The sequence below is a fragment of the Scleropages formosus genome, chromosome 7 (genome assembly GCF_900964775.1).
Source record: "Scleropages formosus chromosome 7, fSclFor1.1, whole genome shotgun sequence".
NCBI lineage: Eukaryota > Metazoa > Chordata > Actinopteri > Osteoglossiformes > Osteoglossidae > Scleropages > Scleropages formosus.
The window spans coordinates 9,834,538-9,854,154 of record NC_041812.1 but is presented as its reverse complement, the minus strand read 5'-3'; the positions used below and the strand labels follow the sequence as shown (position 1 = coordinate 9,854,154).

General features: G+C 43.8%; 1 protein-coding gene across 3 annotated transcripts; it reads left to right on the top strand.

The window, feature by feature from the left end:
• Positions 1-4,742: 4,742 nt before the first annotated feature.
• LOC108937686 (presequence protease, mitochondrial-like) lies at positions 4,743-19,564 on the top strand. 3 transcript variants are annotated; one of them, XM_018757737.2, is made up of 27 exons: positions 4,743-4,932; positions 5,118-5,220; positions 6,451-6,557; positions 7,085-7,236; positions 7,329-7,443; positions 7,698-7,794; positions 8,140-8,300; positions 9,848-9,974; positions 10,631-10,719; positions 10,842-10,970; positions 11,429-11,542; positions 11,643-11,739; positions 14,386-14,520; positions 14,662-14,800; positions 14,895-15,011; positions 15,217-15,346; positions 15,544-15,664; positions 15,845-15,921; positions 16,022-16,187; positions 16,289-16,389; positions 16,489-16,609; positions 16,755-16,811; positions 16,956-17,068; positions 17,149-17,274; positions 18,033-18,178; positions 18,297-18,399; positions 19,120-19,564. In XM_018757737.2, exons 1-27 carry the CDS (start codon positions 4,886-4,888, stop codon positions 19,211-19,213), a joined length of 3,084 nt encoding a protein of 1,027 aa, XP_018613253.1. In that variant the 5' UTR covers positions 4,743-4,885; the 3' UTR covers positions 19,214-19,564. The 3 variants fall into 3 exon arrangements, with proteins under 3 accessions (XP_018613253.1, XP_018613254.1, XP_029109545.1); XM_018757738.2 differs by lacking the exons at positions 4,743-4,932; positions 5,118-5,220; positions 7,085-7,236 and having other exon boundaries at positions 6,460-6,557; XM_029253712.1 differs by lacking the exons at positions 4,743-4,932; positions 5,118-5,220; positions 6,451-6,557; ... (5 more) ...; positions 10,631-10,719; positions 10,842-10,970 and adding an exon at positions 11,107-11,279.
• The last annotated feature ends 53 nt before the right edge of the window (positions 19,565-19,617 follow it).

Sequence of the window (19,617 nt, the reverse complement as noted above, 5' to 3'; positions counted from 1 at the left end):
CTCTTCTGTATGGGAGGCACAGGTGCGCAACCAACCCGTTTTGGCATTTTCAGAGACTTTATTGGAAGCTCCATCCTACATGTTTATAAGCTTCCCGGTGGCAGTCTTTCACGGCGTGACCTTCCACTCAGAAATATTCTTCTTTTTATCGGCTCGAGCCGTGGGGGGTCGCGGGGTGGAGAGGATTCGCTGTCCCCCGAGGAAAATAAAATGCTGCTTTGCTGTGCGTTAGCGAGCAGCCCCAAGGTGAACAGATACATGCATCAACATAGCTATTAATGTGTGTATCACTTCCTCTAGAAATTTTAAAAAAATATAAAAATTAAGGGAAGGTGGGGCGTCGGACCAGGGTGGGTGGAGGTCTACGGATTTAGGAAATAAATCAGAACATGGCAGCAGGCAGGCAGGGTGGTGGCTCTAAATTGCCCTTCATTCGTGTGTGTGTGTGTGTGTGTGTGTGTGTGTGTGTGTGTGTGTGTGTGTGAGAGAGAGAGGGACTGTCCTGCGATGGACAACCCACCCAGCATGTATCCTTCCTCACACCCTATGCTTCCAAGTTAGACTCTGGACCGCCACGACACTACAGTGGACTGTTGCTCAGCTGAAATTGGATGGATACAGGGTATGTTTGTGCGTGTTTGTCCTTGTGGTGTGTGCAAACACCCTCGCCTCATCTTGAATCCAGCTCTGGTGCCAGGTTCAAAAAGGGTCTGGGTCACGCTCAGGCTGCACTCCTCTCAGGCTTGCATACTAATGCGGGGTGATATAAACGCTCGGGCTCCCAATTACTCAGCACGTTATTGATCGCCCGCGATGTCACATCCATTAGGTTTGCAGTTCATTTTGCGCTTCGCTTCGAGGCTGATTCCCATTTAGTGCAGCTGCATTTGTTTTAATACTTCCACACACATGAACATCCCAGATCATTTGTCTGGAGGGGTTCTTGAACCCAGTGTCAGGCCAGGAGTGCCCAAGGAGGAAGATTCATCCAAATAAACCTCACAGCCCTATTAAAACCGGATAAGCTGGCCGAGTGGTTAAGGAGATAAACTACCTTTTCATTGTTCTCTACACGTGTGGGTTCAGATCCCATCTTTATCGATGAAGTTTCTGTTACTCACCATGGACTTGTTCAACATCTGCTCCATTGTGTCATTCAGTGCCTTTATGTAACATGCTGTATCTCTCAGTACACTGTTGTGAAGCAGCAGGGGCCATAGTGGTTAGAGCTTACAGTGAAGGGCTCAGATTTGAATCCCACCTCCTCCTGTAGTCCTTGATCAAGGTTCTTGCTCTGAATTAATGCATTAAAAATTACCTTGCTGTATAAATGGGTAAATCAGTGTAAGTAGCTTAGTATACAAATCTCACGCTGCAAGACACCTTGGAGAGAAAAGTATGAGACAAATTAATGTCACACTGGACCCAGGTTTGAATCCCACTCCTGCTGTAGCACCTTTGATCAATTTACTTACCTTGAACTAATAGAGTAAAAATTACCCTGTTGTGTAAATGAGTAAATCATCACAAGCAGCTTTGTAGAAAGGTGTCAGCTAAATGAATAAATAACAGTTTACCAAGTAACTATGCATCATACCGAGCCACAGAGCGGAAGAGTTGGGCTGGGATGCCTCACCCCCGTGGCGAAGCCACCTGGCGCTCACCTGGCCTCATGCATCATTAACAATGTACATGTACAGATGTTGTCCAGAGAGAAACAATGGAAATCAGTTTCATTCCACAACATGAATCACCAGTAAAGGGGCCTACGGTTGCGTGCTGTGTTTTCCTAACTGTGTGGACATTTTATGGGGCTGCCTTGGCGTTTTCATTTAGTTTCAAACACGGACTAATTCAACACATCGCTCCGGACATTTCGTCTCATTATTCAGAATCGCTTGAACTTTAGTACTTATTAATTTAAGTAAAGATCGCACCGCGGCTCGGAGGAGCGCTCCCCGGTCCTTTGTGCGTGCGAACGTGTTGGTTCATAAATATTCATTTGTTATACATGTCACAGACAATGTATCTCCAAAAAATAATATTGATTTAATTACATTTCATTTGAAGAGAAGATTTATTACTAGTCCCATTATAATATGAATTTACTCTGGGGGTGCCTTTGATCAATGCTTTCCCCGGGATGCGAGCGAGCGCCACTCCTCGGCTCTTCTATATTTGCGCTAATGATATTCCTCACGGTACCCCGGAATTTTAAACAGATTTTAAACAGGACCCAGAAGATGAAAGCGAATATTTGCTAGTCGCTGCAGTTTCTTTGGAAACATCCATACTTTGCACACGCTGCCTCCGCAAGGTGCGCTTTTTCTCCGCACGTCACATACGGCATTGCTGCATTCGGCAGGTCCCGGGTTGGACGCCTGCGATTCCAAACAAAGACGAGTCGTGAACAAGTCCAATTATATTAAGCTGGTGTTTAATTTAAGGCCCAAAGAGAAATAAATGAAATGGTAATTGCCATTGATTACCTGCTGTGAATATGACCCTACAGGCTGATCCTGGAACCTTAACTCAACCAAAATTATTGGATTTGCTCATTTGCTTTTCTCCTGGGCTACAGGGGCCAATAAAATGAAAATATGGGCTGGAGCTCCATGCTCTCATAATGAAAAGTAGGAGACAAAAGGCAGCCGCATCTGTGGCAGAAAAACGCAGAACAGACACCGTCCCGAACCAGCACAGGACTGGTGCCTACGGCTCAGCGAACCATTGCGGCCGAAGGTTGGCGGGGCTTATTCACGGTCCGCCTGGCAGCGTTGGGGTTCATTTGGTTCGCATAAACTGATAACAATGCACAGATGTGGTAAAAGCTGATTGCGTGAACACGGTCATTTGCTCCACGCAAAGGGCACGGACAGGATTATTTTTTGACCCTGCTGACATCAGTGGGATTATTTCCAGTCAATATAATTGATATAATACATTGATTCTAAAAGCACCTCTGTGGTGATCACTAACACCACCGGTGGGGTGGTTTGGTCAACACAGATGGTGTCGATAACTTGTATTTGATTTTGAAATGAAAATTGATCAGAAGTCCAATTTGCTTCTGAAGTGTCACGATGCGGAGGGTGGCCGGCAAAGTGAACGGGAAGGGGGTGTTGAGGTTCAGACAGGTGGAGATCACCAGCTGGGGGCAGAGAGTGTGTGTGTGACCGCCCTGCGGTGGAGGGGCGTCCTGTCCGGGGTGTACCCTGCTTCAGGTCCTATCCTTCTGGGACAGACTCTGGACGCAGCGACTCTCACTAGGACATGCAGTGGTAATGGATGAAATGCATCAGTCCTCAAAGAAACAATGACACAGTCTCGTCTTTCCATGCTTTCGCCGAAGGATGATTTAAAAGAAAGCGTGATTTTAATTTCCGTTTTTTTTTTTTCCAGGTTTCCTCAGTACCTTGGCGCTAATCCAGAGCACCGCGCTGGGCCTCCGCACACGTAGAGCGCACGCGGACAGCCCAAGGTCTCGCGGCGCTGATAAATAGGAATAACTCGCGCACTGTCATTGTCAGCGTGGATAACTATTAATGAGTCACGCTGATAAACCACATGCCACGCAGGACCACAATGCGGTTCTGAGAGACGAGGGCGACGCACACGCTCTCCACCAAAACCCCGACCACTGCCCGGTTCATAGACGTAAAGGCTTTTAAGAAGTAACTTTTAACAAATCAGCGCTGAAGAAATGTTTGTGGTTTGGCTTTTGCGCTGTCATTTGCAAAAGTCAGCAGAAAGGGTGTCCACATTTTACCAAACTTTGCATCTTATTTACATTGATTCATTTAGCTGGCACTTTCCTCAAGGCAACTTACAGGGTTGAGGTTTCAATTATTTACCCATTTATACAGCTAAGTAATTTTACAGGAGCAAATTTTAGAGTAAGTACCTTGCTTAAGGGTACTATAGCCAGAGGTGAGCCTCAAACCTACAACTTTTGGGTCCAAAGGCAATAGCACTAACCACTATACTACCTACTGTCCCTACCTATAATTCTGCAATGGCAGCTTCAGTTGTCTGGGGTGTTTTACTACAGTCCTACACATTGTGGACAGACCATCGCTTCACTGCACAGACCACTTGTTGTGTCCAGGTCTGTGGCTGCAGGCCGCTTCATATTAAGGTTTTAATTTCAACTCATTCCCTCAGATTTAATGCTCCAATTATTTTTTTAACCCGTCTTTCATTTTTTTTCTTTCTACAAGTAGGCATCCTTTAGGCAAAAGTTCTTAAATAGGGGACACACGTGGATGTATTTCACAAGATGACAAATGAAACACTATTGTTATAAGGCTGAGCGCAAATTCTTCCTGTCACGGGGTCCTACGGGATTTGCGTGTCGCGCTCCGCCGAACACGTGGGTTCCTTTCCGATCATTTGCTGCCATCTGGCGGTGAAATGAAAATAACACGTTTGTAAGTAATAAAGTAATGACTATACTTTAGGTGACAGTTCTTCACCAAAGCGATTTTAACAACAATACCTATCTTGTAATTAAAACTGCCGTTTACTGAGATCGATTAAGACTATTAATAGTTATTTATTGTAATAATATTAGTAAGAAAGAGCAGGAAAAGACATGTTACTGAGATTCCGTGTAAAACGCCGCTGCGTGACGGTAACGCTGCGTGTGGCTCAGCCAATCAGCGTAGCTGTTCATCGCAGCTCTGACCAATAGACTTTAGGAACAGGCCGAGGTCAGTGTTTGCCATCTTTGTCAGCGCGCTCCATTCGCATAGGGAGTCCGCTCGGTCGGGCTGTTCAAAAACGTCGATATGTTTATGTTAAGTAAAATGGTACTGTTTACATAGCTTTTATTCATTTCTTACATTTAGCATTTTGATGAAGTGTTCCTCAGATTGTCAGAACCATGTTTTGGCAAAAGAGCTTCTTCTTTGAGCGACTCAAACTTCTGAGGTAAGTCAGTCACAGAGTCTGTGTGTCAGACTCATGCACGCGCTTAGTTTGAGCTTTTCGGTATCTTCTTGTCTCATTTTCGTTATTTTAGGAATGCAACGTCCGACTCCATGGAATCAGATAACATTTCGCACGTCCTTCCTGTGTTTACTGCTTGGTTAAACGAATGAATTGTTTGCACTGAGGTGCGGTTTGCAGAGCCGATGGAGGAGCAGGAGCTCAGGGGCCCAGGAGGGGGCGCTGCGGTACAGAGAGGGACAGCAGGTCCACGGCTTCACGGTGACACAGGTAAACCTGCGCATCTCAGCAGTGCAGCTTCTCTCCAGGGCACAGACTGTGTCACACTTTGTGACCCATCACCTGGCAGTGTCTCTCTGAGATGTCCAGATTGTCCCGCACTGCCTTCTATGCGTGGCACAGTGGCACGGGTGAGACTGCTGTCTTGCAGCGCCTGGGTGATGCGAGAGGACGTGGGTTCAATCCCCGCTCTGTGTGTTTGGAGTTTGTATGTTCTCCCCATGTCTGTGGGTTTCCTGTGGGTGCTCTGGTTTCCTCCCACAGTGAAAAGACATGCTGTTTAGGTGGATTGATGATTCTGAAAGTCACCTGTTTTGTGTGTGTGTGTGAGAGAGAGAGAGAGAGAGAGAGTGAGTGAGTGACAGTGGGAAAGTGTTCCATTGATGTATGGATGATGAGTGACCCAGTGTAAGTAGTGTATCTAGCAGTGTAAATGACCTTCCTGAATAAGGTATGTGGGCTGAAAAACTACATCATTGAAGTTGCTTTGGAGAAAATAGTGTCTAAGTATATAAATGTAAGCGTATAGTTCAGTTGCAGACTTTCAAAGCCAAAGGTACAAATGTTTTATTCTATAATTTTATTGGCATTTTCTAAAAATGTTTCTGTAGGTGAGCAAATGTTAGCAGTGTTCACTTTCCAGCATCAGGAGATGACAGTAAAGAGAACCCAGACTCAGTATGAGTTCAGCTCATTTCCACAGTGTTTATAGCTTGTACTTTGTGTCCCTGAGCATCTGTGAACAATAACATGAGGGACACATTGGTCAGCAGCTGGGATTGAGAAGGTTATGGAGACATTTTATATTCAGCAATTTTGAATTAAGTGGTACAACATGTAGCGCAAGTGCCTCACAGCTCCCAAGCTATATGTTCAGGTGTCAGTTCTGATTTGGTTCAAGGAGTGTGGAGTGTGCATATTCTCCACATGTTTGCAACCCAAATGCAGGTTTGGAAGAAAGTAATGGTAAACTGCTTTCTTACCTGCAAAACCACGCAAGTGATTGCTGTGAGTCCAATTCGACTCAAAAGCAGTTCTGCCTCATTTGTTTACATTTAAAACTATATTTAGCTTTATAATTAGGTAGCTCTTTCAAACAAAGTATTTTTATTGTAACTGCATCTTGGGTTTTTTTTTTTTTTTTGTAAATTCAACCAAGTAAGTAGAATGTTTTTATTAAACATTTATTCCTTTAATCGTTTGACTTTTTTTTTTGTGCAGGTGACACCTGTATCTGACCTCTTCCTCACGGCTGTGAAGCTAACCCACGACAGCACTGGAGCTCAGCACCTCCACCTGGCCCGAGATGATTCCAACAACCTCTTCAGGTAAGTTTCCCTTAAGGAAATGTCCTCTGTAAAGACAGCAGATGCTTACTGAACAAGTGTGAGACTCAAATCTCCAGCTCATTGCTGAAATAGCAGGCTGAATGAAATGGATAACATGTACATGTATAAACTGCAACTTTTTTATATATATATATATATATATATATATATATATATATATATATATATATATAACACTCTGTTAGACTACAGATGACAGTACTGATGTGTGGGGCACTTATGTGTTGCATTCATTATATATTTTCTGTTTGCTAAGCTTATGACTCATTTATACAGCAGCATAATTTTGATGTTTCAGTTCAGGGTAAGTACCTTTATTAAGCCTGCTATTGCAGGAGGGGTACGTGAACCTGGACCTTTTGATTTCAAGGTCATTGGCACGAACCATACACCACCTGCTGACTTTTTTTTAATTCTGTTGTTTTTTGTAGGTATTTATATTTTTGTGTTCTTGGGTTTTATTAGTATGTGTTCAGTTTTTAGTAAGTTTTGCTGATTTTTGCCAGTGTTCAGTTCCGGACCACCCCAATGGACAGCACTGGCGTGCCTCACATCCTGGAGCACACAGTACTGTGTGGTTCCAAGAAGTACCCCTGCAGGGACCCTTTCTTCAACATGCTGAACCGGTCCCTTTCAACCTTCATGAATGCCTTCACAGGTGCAGCGTGTCCTCTCCCTTTTGGAGCTGATGACACCTGGGCTTTGACTCCCTGTTTCTGACCCATGTTGCTGTGTTTGGTTTCTCCACAGCAAGCGATTACACAATGTACCCGTTCTCCACACAGAATGCAAAGGACTTTCAAAATCTCCTCTCAGTATATTTGGATGCTGTGTTTTTCCCATGCCTGCGAGAGCTGGACTTTCGGTAGGTGAGCTACTGGACTGAGCTGGGCTGTCCCCCCCCCCCCCCTTTTTTTTTTTTTTTTTTTTTTTTTTCTTCCCCCCCCTCCTTGTTGGAAGATGTCTTTTCACTTCTTGTTGTGTCTGACCACGCATGCGTTGTTGGTTCAACATAGATGCTCTCGGCAGACTGGTCTTTGACTGTTTGTACAACAGCTAACTGTGTGTGTGTGTGTGTGTGTGTGTGTGTGTGTGTGTGTGTTGCTGATTTTACAACAGGCAGGAAGGGTGGCGGCTGGAGAACGAGAACCCCACTGACCCAAATTCCCCACTTGTCTTTAAAGGCGTTGTCTTCAATGAGATGAAGGGAGCCTTTGTAAGTTCTTCTTGGCATGGGAGTTCAGACAGTGTAGCTCTAGAGTGTGTAGATATTATGAGTATGGGCAAATAGCATGTTTGGATTTCTTGCTTTGTTAAATTTTGCCGCAAAGTCTAAATATGTATTCCTTACTCCTTTTGAGGTTCTCTAAAAAGTGTTGCAGGACAAAGTGGAAGTTAATTCATTTTATGAGAATAATTTCACTTTCATCAGTTATCTGATGACAGAAATTAAGTATACTGTATGTTTTCCTAGAAAATGAAAGGATTGCACCTAAACAGGATTTTTAAGAAATTGCTGTTCAAGTGTGTGACCATATATGGTGCATGGTCTTGTTTTCAGTGTGATAGTGAGAGCATGTACGCCCAGCGCCTCCAAAACCTGTTGTATCCGGACCACACATACGCCGTAGTGTCAGGCGGAGAGCCACTGACCATCCTGGACCTCACCTGGGATCAGCTGAAACAGTTCCACGCTACGCATTACCACCCGAGCAATGCACGGTATATCACCATGATCAGTTTTTCTTGTCATGAGTAGAGCAGATGCACACAAAGCAGTTGGTGTGCAATAACACACATTCATTCAAAAGTTTTGAATCCCTCATTTTCACGTTTCTGATAAAAGTTGATGCTTTTATTCACTAAGGTAGCATTAAGTTAATTATAAATTATAGACTACATGGACAGTGTCATAACATTATTTCATGTAGTTGTTCTGTGCAGCAAACTTTATATTCATCTGAGTCCTCTTTTCTGCGAGCCAGTCCGTCAGACAGTACACCAGCTTCCTGTTTCTTCACCAGATAGCTAGAAGCTATATGCGTAGCTAAGAAGTAGCTTCATTATTCCTTGAATAAGCATCCCAGAATAGTCCTTTCACTGTTGCACTGGTATTTGGCATGCACTGTTTGAGGAAGGAGCCAACTCAGGACCTGTAAGGTGTCTTTTTCAAATTATACACGCTGAAGTACTTATCCTCTTGTGCATCTGGGCCTTCAGCTTTTTTATATCCTCGTTAGATCCAGTTTGCCTTCTTCACACTAGACAGACAGCTGGTAGTATCATGATTAGAGCTATTACCTTTGGACCCGTAGGTTCGATTCCCACCTCTGGCTGTAGTAGCCTTGAGAAAAGTACTAAATTTCTTCAGTAAAATTACCCAGGTTTATAAATGAGTAAATACTTTAACATTGTAACTTGCTTTGGAGAAAGCATCAGCTAAATGAATAAATGTAGACAATAGTGGACACCTTTGTATGAAATCTAAAGTTTCTTGCCATGTGCTTCTTCAAAACTGATGCGTTAATAGCTATAACATTAGTAATAATGTCTTGGTTATATTTTTAAATCAATTTAATGGTATCTTGATTAAAGAAAGTATCAGTTCTTTTAGATTCCAAACTTCTCAACTCTAGTGTACATCAGTCCGAACTTTGGAGCAGACTAGTCAATGTTTTTTTGGAAAATATATCAACTTGCAGAGATCACGATCAAAGTCTGTCTGTCTAACTCATCTTGGTCATAATCTCAATCACTACCAAGTCACAATCCATAAAAGGTTAATATTGATGTCTGTCAAGTTTTACACATTTACTGGTCACGTCTAATTAAAATCTCAAATACAATACTCACAACTTTGTAAGACTTACCGCCCCCTCCCCCCAATAGTTATCAGTATGATGCTTTACTGAAAACTAATTTTTAAATGACTGAAACTCAGTTTCAGTCCTAACTATTGATTGAACAGATTGGTTGCAAAAAACATCGCAAACATGCCCCCTTCCCTTTGGGTGCTCTTTACTTACGTTGGTTAGACTTAGCATGTAAACACAAATTTGTTTGGTTCAAGAAAATGCAATTTAAAATAACCTAGGAAATAATCAGTTTTTAAAATTCATAACTCAAAGCATTTGTAAAGCAAGGACTCTGTGTATTGCTTTTCAGTATTTTGTCAGAGCCAGTGAGGACTTTGTATTGTTCACATTGGAATGGAATAGGCTGTGTTCCTGTGTGATTGAATTATTAATGGTTTATTCCCTCACGCCTAGGTTCTTTACCTATGGAGATCTGCCTCTGGAGCAGCACCTGAAACAAATTCATGAGAACGCTCTCTCCAGGTTTGAGCGCATAGAGCCTAACACAGCAGTGCCCTTGCAGCCCAACTGGGACAAGCCTGTGAGTTGGGTTCCATTGATCGCAGTTGTAGTGGCTATCAGCCTGTAACAGACAGGGTGCCAGAGACTGCAGATAGGGTGCTTGTCTGCATTATTTGTGGTTCCCCTGTCACAGGGAAGGAAGGGGAGGAAAAGGGGGAACAGATAGGATGGGGCTTCTTCAGGGTCGTTCAGGGCAGGGGCTGCAGACCAGTTACTCTGACACTGTCCGTGTGCGCGCGCTCTCTCTCTCTCTCTCTCTCTCTCTCTCTCTCTCTCTCTCTCTCTCTCTCTCTCTCTCTCTCTCTCTCTCTCTCTCTCTCTCTCTCTCTCTCTCTCTCTCTCTCTCACTGTTAGAGACGGGAAGAAATTGGGTGCGTGATTAGCCCTAGCTGTGATGACTTTGTCGCTCTCTCCACCCCCTTCCCTGGCCGCCTCAGCGTGCCACACAGCCTTTGCTCGTGAACACTCTTTGCATAAAGCATGTTGGAAATGCCATCCATTCAGAAATGCAGGTCTATGAAAACAGTAAATACAAGAATTAACATGCCTGTTAAAACAAGGTATGTTCTCAGGAAAACAAAGCTGGTAACTATGACAAAGCAGACCTCAGAGCTGGCAGGGTTCTCACGGTCACGCACCTTGAATGTAGTTATTTGCTGTTTTTTGTGTGTGCAGAGGGAGTACCATATGACCTGTGCACCGGACGCTTTGGCTCATGACCCCCACAGACAGAACACACTGTGTATAGCATACCTTCTAGGAGAGTGAGTAAAGCACGGGATACACTTGACACACCTATGGTCAAGTTGCTGTAACACTCACACTTTGACACAAGTAGCTGTTTCCTTGGATTAATGCTCTCTGTGACTGAAGAAATTTTTCTCAGCATCACAGATACCTTTGAGGTGTTCACACTTAGTCTGCTATCCTCGCTGATGGTGTCTGGGCCCAACTCTCCATTCTACAAGGCCCTGATTGAGCCTAAAATTGGCACAGACTTCTCCTCTGTGGTGGGGTATGTAGATATAGGTGGAGGAACGTGCCTTTGCATCTCAGAGGAAGGTTATGGTTTCTTTCTTTGTCTTTATCACCTTGCTATTATTTTTGTACATGATGTGATTTTATTAATTTACTTTTTTTTTTTTTTTTTTTTTTGGGATAATGACTTTAAATGAGGTTTTGTACAGTTTTACTTGCTGATTTATCATTTATACTGTAGGGTAATATGTACTGTATTAAATAGCTGATCAAGAGTGCTGGAGCAGGCATTTGATCCTGAGTAGTTTGCAGTGGGACAGCTTCTGCGCCATTTCATGCTTTTCTGGTAAATTTGAGCAATTTGAATAAATGTTCATTTATAGCTATCTAGATAGACTTCAGAGACAGCCAAATACATGCTTGCTGTGAATTTTGGTTCTGGTCCTGCTGTCTTTTGACACCCAGTTGGGAAAATGTCTGCTGTGCATTCCTCAGATATAGCAGAAACACCAGACAGGCCTCCTTCACTGTGGGCCTGCAGGGGGTGGCTGAAGCCGACCTGGAGAAAGTAAAGAGGATCATCTGCCAGACTGTGGATGACATTGTTGCGTAAGTGATGCTGCCCCATGGCATCAGGTTAAAAATGCATTTTTAAACCATTTTCTTCACCACCTCACTGTGCGCTCTCTGGTCACCCTGACATTTGAAGCAATGGCTTTGAGGAAGAGAGGATCGAAGCCCAGCTGCACAAAATTGAAATTCAGATGAAACACCAGTCCACCAGTTTTGGGCTTACCCTGGCCTGTGTGAGTGTTGCTGTCATCTTGTGCTTTTGAGCATTTTTGTTACCGTTTTCTGAAAAGTTCTGTAAACTGTGACCACCTTTGGTGTTTTAACAAGGACATATCATATTGCTTTACAGGTGTTTAGCAGAGCAGATGCACATTTAGTTGGGCATTTTCAACTGAACGCAGATTTTGTACCGTTTGTAAAGGTACAAAACAGATGAAAATCAACTTTGTCACTTCAAGAATATGTTTAGAACATACATCACAGTAAAATAGCGTTTCGCCAGGACTGCGGTGTGACGGATGACAACGTATACTGCTACAATAAAAAGAAATGCAAACAGATTTAAAAGTGGTAGTGCAAAATGAGTTTTTGTGCAATAATTGTTTGGAAAAGAGGATTAGTGTGACCTAAAGTAGGTTGATGTGGAATGCACTAAGGAAATACAGCAGCTATACTTTCAGATGGACCCAAGTTTAAACAAGATTTCAGCAGACACTGTCAGTAACTTGAGAGGACAATCTCTGCAGACTGTATGAAAGTGGGTGGTGTCCCTCTGGATGGGGGAGGGGGTGATTCCAGTGGTCAGAGGTCAGGATTCTGGTATGTTATGGGTAGTACAGAGAGTTCAGGATCCTGACAGCTTGAAGGAAGAAGCTGTTGCACAGTCTGGTGGACCCAGTTATATGCTCCTGTATCTCTTCCCAGATGACAGAAGGCTGAAGAGGAAGTGGTAGGTGTGTGTTGGGTTGCCCACAATTTGAAGCTTTGCAGGCATGATAGATCTCCTGTAGGGAGGGGAGTGGGGTACTAATGAGCTTTCCAGCTGTATTCACTATGTGCTGTATGGTTTTGTGGTTGGGGACATTGCAGTTCCCATAACATGCAATGATACAGCTGGTTAGGATGTTCTGAGTGGTGCCCTTGTAAAAGGTCTGCATCATGTGTGGTGGCACACTCACCCTCCTCAGCCTCTGCAGGAAGTATAGATGTTGCTGGGCTTTCTTGGCCAGTGACACAGTGTTGGTGGTCCAGGAGAGGTCATCAGTGATGTACACCCCCCAGAAAATATATTAATACAGCATCATCTGTGGACCAGTTGCCCTGATAGGCAAATTAGAGTACTTCAAGAGTGGGAGAGAAGATGGGTTTTATGTGTTGCATGACTATCCTTTCAAAGCATTTCATAATGATGGGGGTCAGTGTGGCAGGGCGGTACTCATTCAGGCAGGATGCAGATGACTTCTTTGGCACCAGTGTTACAGCTGTTGCTTTGAAACGTGGGGATAACTGCCTGACCCAGTGAAATGTTGAAGATGTTTGTAATCACCTTTAAGCTCTTCTGCACAGTCTTTCAGAATATTGCCAGGTATGTTGTCTGGGCCAGCAGCCTTGTGGGGGTTGATCCACATTAGGGATTTCTTCACGTTGATTGTGACACACACAGAACCTGGTCATCAGCTATTGGTGGTGTTTTCTGTGCCAGTGTATTGTTCAGCATTTCAAAGTGTGTGCAGAATTTGAGTTGATCGAGCAGAGAGCTGTTGCTGTTACAGGCCTGTGGCGTGGAGCCTTGTAATCTGTAATGATCTGGATTCTCTGCCACAGAATCCATGCGTCTATGTTGTTGCTGAAGTGTCTATTTATCCAATTTGCGTACCGGTGCTTGGCCTCCCCAATGCCATGGAACAGGTTGGTCCTGGCCTGTGTTAGCGCTGCTTGGTCCCCTGCTCCAAAGGCAGCATTCTGGGTTCTCAGCAGTGTGTGGACCTTCCCTGTCAGCCATGTTTTCTGGTTAGCCCGCATGGTGATGGTTTTTGTGACAGTAACATCATCAATGCATTTCTTGATGTAGGCAATCACTGTCTTGGTGTACTCTTGAATGCCTGTGTGAGGGTTGTGGGTTGCTGCTTCACTGAACATAGTCCAGTCACTGGTATTGAAGCAGTCCTGTAATGCAGCTGTGGCTCACTCAGGCCACACTCTGCTTTGAAACCAGTCTGGCAGCTTTCACACAAGGTCTATATGCAGGAGAGCAGAACAGATATGTAGTGAGAAGCCCAGGTGGGGGAGGGGAGTGGTTTTGTATGCGCCCTTAACATTTGTGTAAACAGAGTCCAGGTAATTGTTCCCTGTTGTTGGTAAAGTTTAGAAAGCAGTGTCTTTAAGTTCTCCTGGTTGAAGTCCTTAGTGGGGGGGTGACCCGTCAGGGTGGGCAGTTTGTTGCTCACTGGTGGCATTATAAATTTCACTAAGTGCCTCCCTGGCATTGGTGCTTGGAGGTATGTACACACCCACCAGCACAATTGTCGTGAATTCCCTTGACAGATAGTTCTGTCAGCACTTAATAAACATGAACTTTGCCAACAATGAAAAGTGTTTATGAACCAGAACAGCATCTCAACACCAAGCTTTGTTGATATAAACACACAAGCCACCCTTGTGAGTCTTACCAGACAGCGCTGTGTCTCTGTCCACTTTGTAGGAGATTAGCCATCCCATTCTGGGCTTTTTTTAAATTTTTTATATTTAAAGTATTTAATATGATGACCAATGTCCGAAAGCAGATTTTATACGTAGATGTTGACCATTTATGAACGTCAATGTCTTTAGAGTGAAGGAGCTGTGACTGAGCAGTCACATGACTGTATTCATGTTAACAGTACATCGCACCCTGCTGGAATCATGATGGAGACCCAGTAAAACTCCTCCAGATCAGTGAGAGCGTGGCTGAGTTCAGGCGCTGCCTCAGAGACCACCCATACTTCCTCCAAGACAAAGTGAAGCAGTACTTTAAGGTAAGCCGGCCATAGGTGCTCCCTTGCATTCACTGATATTATCTCGTGGGGGTGTGGTACATACTACCACACAGCCCCATCCTGACCCAGTGCTCTTGCAGCAGTGCCATGTGAGACCACTGTTATATCTTCATGGTACAGGAGAACATCCACAGATTGACTCTGTCCATGAGCCCAGACCAGTTCTACTTCAAGAAAAAGGCAGAGGAAGAGGAGGCTAAACTCCAGCAGAAAGTGGCAGTGTTGTCCAAACAGGACAAGAAGGACATCTATGAGAAAGGTGGTGTCCTATCTCTGCATGCATTATAGGTTTGCAGGAATTGGTGTGTCCTCTGGAGTTAAAGTGTACAACAGCATCTAATTGTGTGGTCCAGGTTTACAACTGCTCTCTGCTCAGAGCCAACCACAAGATACCTCATGCCTTCCTGCCCTCAAGGTTTCTGACATTGATCCCACAGTTCCAGCCACACCTGTACAGATGGGTCATGCTGGTACAGTTTCTTGTTTTGTGTAGTGGTTATGAACCTTTGGAAGCAATTTGCTTTATTTATGTCTACCTGAACCTTCTGTAACACACTGCATTTCCCCACTCTCTCTGTTTTACTTTCTGTCACTCATTGCCTTGCTCTACCCACTCCCATCATGTGACATGTACTGTCACTCATGGCCCTACCCCACCTTCTTACTGCAATGTAGGCGGGGTTCCAGTTCAGTATTGTGAACAGCCCACCAATGGTTTGGTGTACTTTAGGGCTATGTGCAGCTTGAACACCCTTCCTGAGGACCTGAAACCATATGTCCCACTGTTCTGCAGTGTCATCACCAGGTAAGTGTTGGGGATGGGGCTCGATCCTCTTATGTTAGGAATGGGTAGACGTCATCTTTACACAGAAACTGCTGTAAGGTACCTGGAACTGTGGGGAAATGAGATAAAAATTCAACAAAACGGGAAACGGAACAGTTAATATTGCCTGGATACACTCTTAAACTCTGGTACCTATCTGTAATAACTCTGGTTTTTAGGTTGGGGAGTGGAGCCCTGGATTATCGGCAGCAGGCCCTGCTGATGGAGCTGAAGACTGGAGGCTTGTTCATCACCCCACAGGTGATCCCAGATTCTGATGACCTGGACACGTACGAGCAGGTGAGAGAGTGGCACCCACTGCTCAGTGGCCCTCCACATGTGAGGATGGAACAAGTGACTTTATTCACCTTGTAGCAGTGCTGCTACTGTGATAAAAATTCTGTCATGGTTATAAAATCTTAATGGGGGAAAAAAACAGCTGTGTACATTTCCATAGCAACTATGATGTGATGCCCACAGGGAATCCTTCTCACCTCTTCATGTTTGGAGAGAAACCTTCCAGACATGTTTCATCTGTGGAGTGGCATATTCAACAAGTGAGCTTTTATTGTACACTTCTTCAGCAGGTGTAGATCTTCTTTTAGGTACCTTCTGGGACTGGACCCTTAATTGCTTAACCACGCAACTGTCTTGCAGCCCCCACTTTGACGACAACGAGCGCTTGCGCACATTGCTCACGATGGATGCTCAGGAGCTATCCAATGGGATCCCAAATTCTGGAGATGTCTACGCCATGACAAGGGCAGCACGCTCCTTGAGCCCGGCAGGGGAGTTAATGGAGGCATTCTGTGGGATGGAACAGGTGTGTCATACCTGTGTCACATCTGTATTATGCACATAGATACGGTGCATTGTATTTCATAGCTATATATTCTTCAATATATGTATCCCTCTTGAAATAAGGTTGCATTCATGAAGCGGATTGCAGAGCAGTCAGATCTCACAGACATCCTGCGGAAACTTCCTCGTATCAAGAGGCACCTTTTGAGCCAGGACAGCATGAGGTGAGCGTCTGCAGTTCGCAGCAATCTTTGTGGTTGCTCTTGATGTGCAGCACCATGTTAATATGACACTCGTTGGTTGACCTGCTTCTCATTCCACAGGTGCGCTATTAATGCTGCACCTCAGAATGTACCAGGGGCTTCGCTTGAGCTGGAGAAGTTTGTGAAAAGCATTACTACAAGAAAAAAGGAGCTCAAACCCGTTCGACGCAACATCATTGAGGTGCTGCTTAAGTTTGAATTTTTCTCAGAGCCTAGAGTTGTGGATTAGTTTGGGAACGAAGGCAGTGCACCACAGCAGCAGGATGCAGGACCCATAGCAGGTGAACCTGGTGACCTTACTGCTTCTTGGACTCTTATTTTTGCAGAAGCCATTGAACCCACTGGTGCCAACTGGGTCAAAGAGAAACCGAAAGCTCATTTCTGTAAGTGCAAAGGCTGGCTTTGGGGGGAAAAAAACTGTATAATTGCCAGTTTTTTTTTTTTTTTTTTTTAGTGGTTTTATGGCTGCATATGTGTCCACGCAGCTGTTTGACCAGCTTCTTTTTTCTGTTTCCTAACTCTCCAAGGAGCCAAACTTCAAGCCCTGCCAGATGAAGACTTATTTCCAGATGCCCTTCCCGGTGTACTATGTGGGCCAGTGTGTGCGCACAGTGCCCTACTCTCATCAGGACCATGCTAGGTATGCTCCCTCAGCACCCAGTCTTTGATGGTTCTGCATGTCTTTGTCTGCTCTGTCTCATGTCTGTGCCCTTTCCCCAGCCTTTGCGTGCTGGCCCAGATGATGACAGCCAAATTCCTGCACAAGGAGATCAGGGAAAAGGGTGGGGCATACGGCGGTGGTGCCAAAATGGACCATAGTGGTCTGTTCTCCTTCTATTCCTATAGGTAGGTGGTGCCTCAATAGGTTTCATTGTTTGCATGGAAAATTAGAATTACCCTCTGTGCCAGCATTTGAAACTTTTAAATCAACCCAAGCAAAGAACAGGATTTAATAAAATCAGGCTTTTAACATTTTTATGAAGCAATTCTAGGGAATTGTTACAAAACACATAAACACAGTGCAGTAGTTTCTCATTTTTTTAATGATGTCAGCAACTTGCTAACAGGGAACCTGGTTGTTGGAGGGTAGTGAAACTGGGGTAAAGATTGAGCAGAGCAGAAAACTGCTGTATAAAAGTAAATCCTGTTCACTGCTGAAAGTGTATCACCTATCTAGCAGCTCTAATCAGCGCAAACCTAAATTTAAAAGGGGGGGGAAAAAACTTCCTTCAAGGAAGGAAATATGCCTCTCTAATTCAAACTCCCTTGTGCGTAAGTTAGTTAAAACAATTACCCAAGCCAGTGTACATGGAACTGGAAAGAATTAGCATTATCCAGTATTTCTCATATTATGTAAAATGTTGTATAGAACCTGTCTTTCTCTGTTGTTCTTTTATGAGGTCTGTAGGATTTATAACTAGCTGATAATTTCAGGTAATAGTTTTAGTTAGAAAAAATGATAAAATGCAAACACGTAGATTCTTCTGTTGTAAGATGTTCATAATTACACAAAATAAATGTTAGTTTGTAACCATGTTGCTCCGTGGATTTAAGGGTGTTACTACAACAGCTACATTCCCCACTCTCAATTTGGTTTCTCTCAGGGATCCAAACTCAATGCAGACGCTGAACGTGTTCCGAAGGGCTGTCGATTGGGCCAAAGCAGGCCAGTTCAGTCAGCAGGACATTGACGAGGCCAAGCTGTCTGTCTTTGCAGCCATTGATGCCCCAGTTGCACCTTCAGACAAAGGTAGGCAGGCATGACAAGGTAAGGTTGGGTTTGGGGTAACACAGATACAGCCCCCTGCTCCATCCAAATCATGCTGTTATCCTGTGGTTGTTTTGTCTCCATGGGCTTCACTGAGCAGGCATGACCCGGTTCCTGAGTGGAATCTCAGACGAGCTGAAACAGCAGCACAGGGAACAACTCTTTGCCGTCTCACACGAGGCTCTGACTGTTGTTTCTGCCAGGTAATAGTGCGCAACTCCACTGTGGTCAGTCTCTCTGCTAGAGGTAATCTAAAAGCCTGCTCACACTGTGGACCAACAATAGCTTGATTGACAGCAGTCTAACATCCTCTGTATTTTGTTGTCAGATGTTGGGTGGTGGTTGTCATAGAAGTAGCAGTAACGTTAGTACTCAATGTAGTACAAACCAGAGTTGGTGTTTTTAATGAAAATTTCAGATTCATTTTTTAAACATCTATTCGTATCTATTGCTTAAATTTTCTGTCAGAGAAGTGAATGTGACCTGTGCTTTACCTTCTGAGCCCATGTATAGCAGTAAAGAAAACCTGAACAGAACAGGAGTGTAGAAATGAACTGAACTGGCACCACCTGAACTGAAACCTTAACTCATTTCAAGGGTTTACAGCTCATGTCTGGTGTTCCCAAGGGTTGCTGATCAATACCCAGCTCAAGAATGTTATATACATTCATGAGACAAATCATTCCACTGCTTTAAAGAGGGCTTTGAGGGGAGAGTTTTTTTTTTTTTTTTTTTTTTTTTTTTTAAGTCATTTCAACTTTCTTTTTTGGCTAAAGCTAGGTTAACCAGTCTCATTTGTTTCTATATTGAAAAGCAACTGTAGCTGGACCTAGCACTGCTCCTCATGTACTGGATCAGAACTCAGGATCTCGTTTTTTTTTCCTGTTTCTTGCAATTTTGCTCACCTGCCTTGATGTGCTCAGCTACCTGGGCCTCGGCCAGAGGACCTGTGGAGTGGCCATTATTGGACCAGAAAATGAAGGCATCAGAAAAGATCCCTCCTGGGTTGTTAAGTAATCAGCTCATGTCCACTTCCAGTCAACTTGTACACTTTCAGAGTGACTATCAATAATTGTAGAAAGCCGTTATATAAAACACTGAACTCATACTTTTGAGAAGTATTTGCATGGATATATTTATCATTTATACTGAGTATCGGAACCAATGTTACAGACGATATTAATGCGCACAATAAAATTAATGCTGTTTCAAACTACTGCTAAGCTGATCAGTTGTTTGATTTCCCCCCCCCAAAAGAACTGGTATGTATGATGATGTTGAAAAATATTTAATGAATGAGGTCTTCGTTCTTTTGTGTGTTGTTCAGAAATCTGCATTTTAAATTAATTACCCAAGTTAATTCTGAATGGTGTTATGACAAAAATGAAACTCTGATGCAGTATCACTTTGGAATATAATTG

What these genes read in the sequence shown, in the direction of transcription:
- LOC108937686 (XM_018757737.2), top strand. Translation starts at nt 4,886, where the DNA reads ATGTTTTGGCAAAAGAGCTTCTTCTTTGAGCGACTCAAACTTCTGAG. An exon ending in CTGCGAGAGCTGGACTTTCG is followed by an intron (nt 7,444 to 7,697) that starts GTAGGTGAGCTA and finishes ATTTTACAACAG; the next exon opens with GCAGGAAGGGTGGCGGCTGG. An exon ending in GACTTCTCCTCTGTGGTGGG is followed by an intron (nt 10,971 to 11,428) that starts GTATGTAGATAT and finishes TGCATTCCTCAG; the next exon opens with ATATAGCAGAAACACCAGAC.